At 32.8% G+C, this 10859-nt stretch overlaps 1 protein-coding gene across 1 annotated transcript; it reads right to left on the bottom strand.

The window, feature by feature from the left end:
• Positions 1 to 2748: 2748 nt before the first annotated feature.
• Positions 2749 to 8674, bottom strand: LOC136972180 (cytochrome P450 3A21-like). Its single transcript, XM_067266738.1, has 6 exons — positions 8644 to 8674; positions 8454 to 8569; positions 8258 to 8351; positions 3104 to 3264; positions 2947 to 3035; positions 2749 to 2872 (listed from the first exon to the last, which is right to left on the bottom strand). The coding sequence occupies exons 1-6, from the start codon at positions 8648 to 8650 to the stop codon at positions 2767 to 2769; spliced, it is 573 nt and encodes a 190-aa protein (XP_067122839.1). The 5' UTR covers positions 8651 to 8674; the 3' UTR covers positions 2749 to 2766.
• Between the last annotated feature and the right edge of the window lie 2185 nt (positions 8675 to 10859).

Below are 10859 nucleotides of genomic sequence, written 5' to 3'. Positions count from 1 at the left end.
ATAATTTGTATTTGTTTGCAAGCGTTGGTGTATTATATTTGCTACTTGATTATGTCTGTGTAAATAATCTGTCTGAGCCAAGAGCTTGCAACCAGAGGTGATGTGTTGTATAGTTTCTGGCATGATGTGACATTTTCTGCATGTGTCATTTGTGAGTGTTGTATCTTTTGAGTATGTGTTTTCTGTAGTTTTTAGTATTTATGACCTGATCCTGTATGGCAATCATGAATCCTTCGGTCTCCCCAAAGAGGCATCCCTGAGCTAACCAGCTTGTTTGATGCAGTTTTGTCAACAAAATCCTGGGTCAGGTCATAAGGATGCCTGCCATGGAGTGCCTTTCGAGCCCACGATAGCTTAATGGTGTCTATGCTTTTTATATGTTGTGTTGTGTCCGTATGATGTGAGTGTGAGTTTAATGGTGTGTTGTTCGAGTCTGTTAGAGTTACTGCTTTATGTAACGTGATGTTTCTTGTTTTTTGTAGAAAAACTCTCGCGATGACCGTATTTGTTTGTAGTGAAGGTTAACTACGTCAATCAGGCCACGTCCGCCATCTTTACGTAGATGGGTTAATCTATCTGTGGCAAATTTAGGATGATTATGTTTATGCTTAGTTGGTGTTGTTCTTGTTTTCCTTTGGAGTTGCACAAGATCTGTGTGAGTCCAATGTATAACTCCAAAAGAATATGTGAGTACTGGGATGACATATGTGTTTATTGCTTTAACTGTGTGTTTTGCATTTAACTGTGTTCTGAGAATAGCATTTAACCTACTTTGGTATTCTTTAATTAATCTTTGCTTTATTTGTGTATGTTCTGTTAGTTTGGCCTGTTGGAATCCTAAATACTTGTAGAACTCGCCCTCTTCCATGGATTCAATAACGTCTCCATTTCCAAGTGCAAAATCTTCTTTCTTCAGGATTCCTTTTTCTATGTGAAGTGTTTCGCATTTATCTAGGCCAAATCTATTTGTATGTCTTTGGTATATGAATGTGTGATTTGTAAGAGTTGATAAAGTTGTTTTTGTGTGGATGCATAAAGTTTTATGTCATCTATGTACATGAGATGTGACAGTGTAAACTGTGTTGTTTTTTCATGTCTGATATTGTATTACTATTATTATTATGTTGGGTTGAGTGAGATATACTCGGTTAACACCGGTGGCTGTGTACTATGCCAGACCAAAGTCAAGGCCTAGTAACCAAAACAGAAATTAAAGAAGTGTATCAGTGTGTGTGTCTGTATTCAGGAATTTTCTCACAATATGACATGTATTCAATATCATCATCAACCCATCTCGATTATATATATAGATAAATTTACATAAAACATTAAACATAAAACATAATACATAAAACGGTAATTAATTTAACATTATTTGTTCAGTTCCGTATACTGTTAAACAGATTCCAGTTCTCCTGACATAATATTCTATGTATTTGTACAGTTACTTTTTACAATTTTATGTGTTTATCTATTCTAAAATATAAGTATTGAATATGGAATAAAATAGCATTCTAAAATTCAAATTAATGAAGAATTTAACAGTTTTATAATGAAAGTACTCAGGTTAAAAGTAAGTTTTAATATAAAAAAATCTAATTTTTCAATAACTTCTGTTATCTAATTTCATTCGCAAATATCTTATAGCATCTAATAAGTCGTAGCGATATAAAATACAGTATATTAGATTTGCTGTAATGAACTATATTTTTAAAAATATATTTAGTCTCGAATTTAATATACTCTTCGAATATTTGTATCATTTAAAGCAATGGTTTCTAAATATCAGGTCCAATTCTACTGTACAGTCTCTCTTAAAACACTTTTTTTTATAATTATTATTCTCGTGTAACAATATTTTAGAAATACAATACACATAAATAAAATACAATGCAGCTGGGCTTGTTTATGTTTGTTGACACGTTTTTTAAACTCTTTCCGTCATGTTGGTCACTAAAATGACCTTTTGTAGCATACCATTTATGGGTTCGGCCAGGCCTACAATCAGGCGAGGGACGAGGTCCGACGTATCCTGACGGACCACTACCTAAAAAATTTTTGGGGCTTTTCGACCCGTCCGGATTTCCTACCCCAAAACGGTAGGCTGCCATTCTAATTGCTCGACCATCCGGCTGTCTAATAAAACATTCTTCGCTTCCTTATTCCATTTAGCCAATATAAGAAATGATTGTATTTGATAATTCTGCTATAAATTTAATATCGGTTTATATTATTTTTTCATTTATATATTCTTATGCATTATTATTATTAATTAGTGTTGACATAATTCAAGTTTTCAAGCTCGTTGAACTATTCCTCATCGCAATTCATCTCGTTCTACCTACAAACTGTACAGTTCGCAGTTCCACACTCAACTCACAATTTGTAATAATTGCTCACTAGAATCGTAACAACATATGAAAAATTTCTTGAAAAATAGTTTCTTAGTTAAGAATATAGGAATGGAGAATACAGTAATTTTAATGTAAATATTATCGATTTTAACATTCCCATTTGCATGTATACATACAGAAAGAGATAATATTTAAATGTAATATTTTACTACCTGATACAAGTCTTACTTATAACGATTATGTTTTTAATTGAATATAAAATATAGGAATTTATATAAGTTTAGATAAACTATACATTTTAATATACAGCGTTTTATATAGCTTATAATATAAACACTTGGTACAACTTTTAAGAAATGTCAAAAGTAGTACCTTTCGGGATCAAACTTTTTTGGGATTCGGAAACCATTCTTCATCTTGATGAATCGCATAAATCGGTATTCCGATCATCGATATTTTTAGGAACAACAATATCCGTTCCTTCTAAATGATAATCTTCGTGTCCCATGCGAATAACTCTACAAAATAAAATGTAAAGTTGAAAATGATAATATATTTACTTTTATTTCTTTGAAAAATAAGAAGTATTTACTTTGAAACTGGTGAGTAATATCTCAACGTTTCAGAAATGACTGCGTCTAAATAAGGTAAATTCTGAACGTCTTCGTATTGTAGTTCTTCCTATTAAAATATATTACAAATATTCACATTCAAGTTAAGTTTTATATTTAGAAAAAAGGAAAACCAACCTTGTTTTGAAGTTTTTCTTGTAATTCTTTTGCTAACTTTTCTTGGCATTCGGGATTCAATGCTAAACTGTATACGATAAAGTTAATATTGGCAGCAGTTGTGAAGAATCCACCAAGAAAAAACCCAATACTCTGGGAGATAATTTCGTCGCGGGTCTGATCTAATATTTTTACAATGGTTTTATAAAATTAAAAATATTAATAATTTTAAATTTTATATGCAGATTTTATATTAGTTTCAAAAACAATTCTATACTTCTACAAAATAATTTCCAGAACAAAACTGTGTTGTCTGTCTAGTTGACCTTGTCTGCATTTTTAAAGATTATTGATAAAATTTCTGGAATTTAGTGTACGACAAAAATTAAATGATTAATTAATAATTTTAGAAATGAGAAATTGAAAAACTATGCAATAGCTTCAAATAATTATTGAAAACGCTTGTAGAAATATGTACATATTTTAGTTAGTATAAACTGCCATTTTCATGATTGTTTATTTAGGTATGACTTGTATTCCATGTAATTAAGATAGAAAATAATACTATATTATGCAATTAGTATAATATAATCGATAGACTACATCTATAACAGTATACTTACAGAACTCAAAATCATGTATAAACACTGTGTTAATGGCACCCGTGCTATAAAATTTTTTGTGGCAGAGTTTTATGACACGGATGTGAAAAACACCGTGTTTATAGAGAATTTTGATTTTCATAAGTATTAGGGTTTCTCAAACGGGATCCCGGAATCCCGGTCGTTTTTTTAACCCGGGAAATATCCCGGGAAATCTCGCAAATTTCTTAAAATTTTACTTTTTTCTTATTTTGTGTTAAAGTTCAGGAAATTTTGCAAATAGAAAGTATAATTAACTCATAAACTGTCAGAATAAATTTGTATTTATTAATTTTAAACCTACTTCATTAGTTTTTTAAATTTTTTCCTCGTTATGGCATGTTACAAATGGTCAATAATCAATGCGTAGCTTATTTGTGGCAGGACTCTGAAAATTCTTTACTTGTCAGAACCTGTAATATCTGGAATAATTGTGCTTACGCTGTCTTAATTTTTAACCGTGCCCAGTAGCTTCAATAACTGCATTATGCCAGATTGTGCAAATTGGCAAGGATGCAAACGAGTATGAAGTTTTTCTTCATAAACCTGATTATTAAAGACAAACGAACTGTCGAATTATCGGGCTACAAGCTTAATACCGCTATTAAAGCAGCCAAGGTATACTAGAGAACAAAAGAAGTACTACAATCTCGAAAACGAATTAGAAATCTTCCAGGCTACGGGTGAAAAAACACATAACATCTGTTTTCTCTTAAATGCATTAAACACGATTCCAATCACATCAATTGAATCGGAAAGGGCATTCTCGGTAGCAAGACTTTTCATTACTAAAATAAGAAATAGATTGAGTGATCGGAGTATTGACCATCTTTGCTTTTTAAAATCTTATAATACAAAATATTATTGTAAATTATTATAATGTTTTATTTAAAAAACGAAAATTACCTTCTAAGTTAAAAGCTTGATCTAAATTCAGTTTTTCTTTAAATTTTCAACTCAATTCAAAGTCTTTTTTTTTTTTTTTTTTTTTTGTTGTTGTTGTATGCAGTTTCCAGCAAACTTTAATACATTTTTTCTATTAGTGAACATTTCTACGTAATTCAAAGATAATTTTTAATATAAACACATTAATAATGCTGTGTAAGATATATGTTAATTTTTAATACACATATTATATTATGTGTATTAAATATGTGTATATTTGCGGTATAATATGTGTATTATTAATGTGTAAAAAATAAACATATATCTTACACAGCATTATTAATGTAATTTTGGAGATTGTAGAACGTATTAGATTACTTTAAAAAATGAAAAATAATTATATCATTTGATTTCAAGCTATTTTCTATATCTTAAAAATAATTAATTTTATCCCGGGATTTCCCGGGATCCCGGAGAACAGTTCACTTTTATCCCGGAATCCCGGGACAAGCAAAAGACCGGGAAACGAGAAACTCTAATAAGTATAGTGTTATAGATGTAGTCTAACCACAAAATACCGTATGACAATTCGTTTATAATTATGGCATTCACGGAAATTGGCCCACTTTCTCCGCTAGTGTGCCAAACTTCCATTTATTCTATAATCGCCAATATTATAAACTAATTGCATAATATACTATTATTGTGAATTTTATAAACTCTGCTTTATAATAATCCACAATACAGAATTAAAGAAAAATATTTCGGATTTATTACATTTAGAAATTGATTCATGACTTTTAAATTGCAATTTTAAAAATCCGTATTTAATTCTTTGTAAGTATATTAAATATGAAAATTTCTCTTGTATTTGCTTGCAAAAATAAATTGGAGGTAATTTAATTGAAGGTAAATTAATTAATTAATTTTATTTCTACACAGGAATAATGCTATTAACACGTGAGATTACTATCACCGCATTAAGAAAAATGAACATCCTGAAAACACAGAAAAAGCAACAACAATATAACATATACACTGGTTTTCAAAATTAAGAGAATTTTTACATCTTGTTGATTTTAACAAAACGTAATGAGCCGAGACTACAAATTATGCCGCCGAATAAGAATGCAAACTTTTTATGTTGAATACCTAAGTTTATGTGTGTGGGCAGAACTAACTTTCACAACGGAGAACACAAAAAACACACGTCGCTTTGTTCGCGGTTAGTTCGCTCGTACTCCTCGGCGACATCCACTGTTTTTCTTGCAAGTTAGTTTAATTTCATATGCAATCAATCAGGTAAAATGAGTAGTCACGAACGTCTTGATAACGGAATGAGGTAGAGTAATTGGAGCTGATTGGAGGAGGGGCAATCACAAATTCAGGTTGCTACAGAACTCAATGTAACATCCCCCATGTCTGCAATTTGTGGAACTAGTTTAAGGACACCGAATCTATATCGAGAAGGCCTTGGCAAGGTCGTCCAAAAGCCATGATGACTAATGAAGATCGTTATTTGGCACTTTCAGCGAGACGTCACATGACTGCTATAGCTTCACAGTTATCTCGTGAGCTGCATGTTGCCACTGGAACCTGAGTTTCAAAAGTTACTGTTTCCCGGAGGCTTCACAAGAGAGGGCTCTATACCAGAAAACCCGCTGTTTGCGTCCCGCTCACTTCAGCACACAAGAGAGCGCATTTAGCATGGTGTAGACAACATCAGCCTTGGACCAGACTTCAGAGGGTACAGTTCTCTTCACAGATGAGTCGCGACTTAGTCAGGGCTCGGATTCTCAACTTACCTTCATCTGGAAAGAACCTGACACGTGATTCTTTTCCTCCAACATCCGAGAAAGGAACAGCTATGGCAATGGAGATGCCATGGACAGGCATCATGTTGGACGGCCGCACATCTCCCAATGTGTTAGACAGAGGCTTCCTGACTGCTGAGAGGTATAGGGTTGAGATCTTACAGCCCTACGTTCGAATTTCAGATAGTCCTCGGTTTATTTTTATGGATGGCAACGCTTGTCCACATAGGCTTACCTGGTCGACGATTATCTTGAAAGTTAGGATATTCACCGGATGGATTGGCCAGCTAGATCTCCAGACCTAAACCCTATTAAATGTGTCTGAGACGCTCTTGGGAGGGCAATTGAAGCTCGCAATCCCCCTCTGACAACCACCCAGGAGTTGAAAAGTGCATTGCTGCAGGAATCAGACAGCCTGCCACAAGGACTTATCAGCTGCCTCGTTTCCAGTATAACGTCGCGATGTGAGAGGTGACCATTCTCCATATTAGTCATTTTATGTTTCATCTTGCAACGTAGGCTTTTGAACATTTGAACATTCCTGCGTTGACGAGTTTTACTGACGATCATGAGTGCGTACCATGGCTGTTGTACAGTATACTTTTCTCTCTTATATAACTGTGTATACATACCAAATTTCATTAAAATGTGTCTTTTATTTTTCAGAAATTCGATAAAATATGCGAATTCTCTTAATTTTGAACACCAGTGTAGAATAAAATACACCAGTTAAAACTTCCATCAAAATTCATATATTTATAAAATAATTCCAAAATGAATAATTCTTATTTTAGAGAAATGGTAATAGTGAGGTTTGACTTTCCATAGTTTAAATTGCGTATGGATGAAAGTAATCAATACGCAGTTTAAACTATTGAAAACTAAACCTCACAAGTACCATTTCAAAAAACCCTGTATACAGGAAAAGTGACCTAATTTATTAAATAAAAGATTTCCTTTTTGAATTCTCTAGTAAGGATCTTGCATTGTCCAAATAAGCAGACAATAATCCATTAAAAATTAGAAATTTTAATTTTAAAAAAGAAGTTTGTAGGACAGAGAATAGGAAAATGAAATGAAAACAAAATCCCTTACTAATTATTTGAATTTTAACTAGTTTGTCAATATGAAATATTAATTTTTATAGGAATGACCATAACTGAAAGCGTACTAATTAATCGAAAAAAAATGGTAAAATTAAACGAAATCGTATATGTTACCTGCCACTATGGGCACGCATGTGATAGTTTTGCCATTTATGGCATAAACGATAATTGTGGCGTGACATTTAAAAGAATATAATCCAAGGTTTTACCTGCATTATATTCAACTTATATATATCAGAAATGGGCGAGGAAGATGATCTTAACACTCCAATATGGTGAATAGCACATCGAACATATACTGTAAACTTTGTGGTTATTGTAGATGTTGATATTGATTAAACAATAGATTTTCGGTAGTGTACAGTTATGAGAACATCATTTTTTTAATGCACATAAAATAATTTAAACCTTGATAATGAGTAAGGGCACGTTAAACTTAAAGATATCATTATTTTTACCGATGAAATTATCTACTAATTTGTATGGATATGTCTACCTTCATTTGAAAACTTGGAATTAAATCGAAAATGAAGAATTTTAAGATGGCCGCAGTATTGATGACAGAGACTAATAGGTTTTGTTTTTCCCATAACATGTGTCCTGACATTTGTTTACTGTTTGCCAATACGCTTTTGTTTTCACTTTTGAATTACTCTACAATATTAAAATGCGACAAGTTCTTCCAGTTTAATTTTTATCAACTCATAAAGCTTTGTAAAGTGAACTTACATTTGTTTTTAGAAGTATCGTAATTAGACTTTTCATCTATGTTTTCAGAACCTGAACTTTCCAACATCCATTGAAGAAAATCATCATATTTTTCCTATATAAAATAAAAGTAATTATATTTCAAACTAATAATAATAATAATAATGTAAAAATTATATAAAGAATTATAAAAATATATATACAATGTAAATCTTACGTTTTCATGCATTTTACGTTTTTCCAGAATTTCGAGTACTGTTTTATATAAGAATGAAGTAGATTTTGTATCAATAACGGACAATTTCAGTAACTCGCTTAATTTTGGAAATATTGCTATAAAATTTGTATTTTTCATTATTATACAGTACATATTGATGTTAATACAATCCATATGCTTAAAGATTTACCTATCATCAAATGTCTCCATGGAACTGACGAAAATACGATTTTCGACGGCATTAACAAAAGGATTTTTAACGTAATCGTGACTATCAATAACCATATTGAAAGAGCATCTGGAAATTGCATCCATAATGAAAGCGTTAAAATACCTAGAAAAAATACAAAAATTAAACATTATTATTTATTGGACATAAATATCACAGTTAATTTATTTTTTTAGTTTATTTCACAGTTTATTTTATGAGAAATGGATTATAGTCTATATCACAAAATTTAAAAAATGCGATTATAGAAAGGAACGAATGATCTGAGAGTAATATATTTACTACTATATGAGAGGAATTCCAATCTGAGCCCACGTTTTCTACAATGCCGATAACCTGAACACTGATTTGTAAACATATATTTTACGTACAGATTCGTTACTTGCAGTGAAGGTATATGCTACGGTTTATTTTTTGTATTTATGGTAAATAAATACAGTGGTGCCTCGTATAACGTACGCCTCGAATAACGGACGCTGCGAACAACGGACTTTCTGTTTGACCGTTACGTGACTCGAGCAACGGACCGGCTGCGAACAACGGACTTTCTGTTTGGCCGTTACGTGACTCGAGCAACGGACTGGCTGCGAACAACGGACTTTCCGGCATAATTAGTGACTGCTCCATGGGTGCGTTCTTTAATAGCGGTCGCTCTGCGTCTCCCCTACTACGGGAGTGCGCTGCTGTTCGTAGGCATTTAGGAACGACGGTGAAAGAAAAAATAGATGGCGGCGCCCGCACTATTGATAGTATCGTGATGGAGGAATCTATAATTCTAAAATATGAGCTTTTAAAGGCAAAAGAAGAGTCCCAATTGTAAAATTTAACCATAAAATGGATTATTTGTCGAAAGAACATTCAAAATAGCCACGAAAAAAATTTGAATGCCGGCTACCATTCGAAAAAAATTCGTAAAGACACATCACCGCGTGCGCTAACTCGCGCTTTCACAATTTCTAAATTTTCATTCATAAAACCACATAATGGACCCGGAAACGAAATTATCTGAGCCATGGAGGACGCCATGTTGCTTTCCACCGTAAACTACTGCTACAAGCGGCTGTTTTTGCCGTTCGACAATGCCCACTCCCAGCGGAATTTAGGAACACGTTCTGCAGGAATTTTTAAACGGATGTCGCTCGCGCAGAGTTACGCTGAGGAATAAAAGAACGCACCCCATGTTCATTTTTTTAAATGATATAGTACGGTTATTTTATGCTGCGGAACGAATTAGATGTTTTAACATGTATTTCTATGGGAAAATGCGTTTCGTATAACGGACGTTTCACTTAACGGTTACTTGCAGTGAAGGTATATGCTACGGTTTATTTTTTGTATTTATGGTAAATAAATATTTATCTTCTGTATCAATACGAAATGCCATAATAATAAACTAAACATTAAATTCAAAATTTTAACAGCATTAAACTTTAAAATAAGGACTTTCTTTGATTTTGAAACAGGAATGGTTACTCGAGTTTTATGCTTTTATGCTTAGGAATATACAAAGAAAGTAAATTATTTTCAAACCCTACATCAGGTTATAGATTGTGTCAGAAGTTACCTAGCAGTAAGGTTTGAAATATGGATTGTGCCAGACCAACCGAAAACTAAGGCACGGTAACCGGTCAAATAGAAGATCAACGGAAGCAATCAGAAATTCTTCAACCGGTGATAGTAACTGCCACACAATGCAGAACGTTAGTAAGAAACCTGCAATTTCTAGGTAAAGATTTGGGGACTGCCGGAACTCGTATTGAAGTCTGTAAGTTATAGTCACAACCGATTCCCAACCTTCCTAGTGCAGCAAGCTTAATAAATGATTGAATGACATTGCAACTGGTGGGTCTCTATCTATGGTTGGAAAAAACATCTGTTTAATAACTGTCGTTTCTCATAAAGCCAAGACACTAATTAATCGTGAATTAATTTCGTATCACCGTTTGTTGTTTCAAAAGCACTGATGGGATAGAAAATGCTGTTATTGTGAAGTCTGTGAAGTTCATCAGATCAAATGGATTAAATCATCGCAAATTTAGACAGTTGTTGAGTGACGTGGCATCTGATTGTGGAGATAATATTTATTCTGCTGAAGTACAATGGTTAAGCTGCAGTCAGATGCTAAAGAGAGTTTATGATTTGAAAGAAAAAATTGAACTAAGGAAAAGCTAACGAAA

This window comes from Centruroides vittatus, unplaced genomic scaffold (genome assembly GCF_030686945.1).
Source record: "Centruroides vittatus isolate TY-2023 unplaced genomic scaffold, ASM3068694v2 contig_2819, whole genome shotgun sequence".
Taxonomy (NCBI): Eukaryota; Metazoa; Arthropoda; class Arachnida; order Scorpiones; family Buthidae; genus Centruroides; species Centruroides vittatus.
Note: the sequence above shows the minus strand (reverse complement) of the source record. Positions and strands in the feature narration are given on the sequence as shown.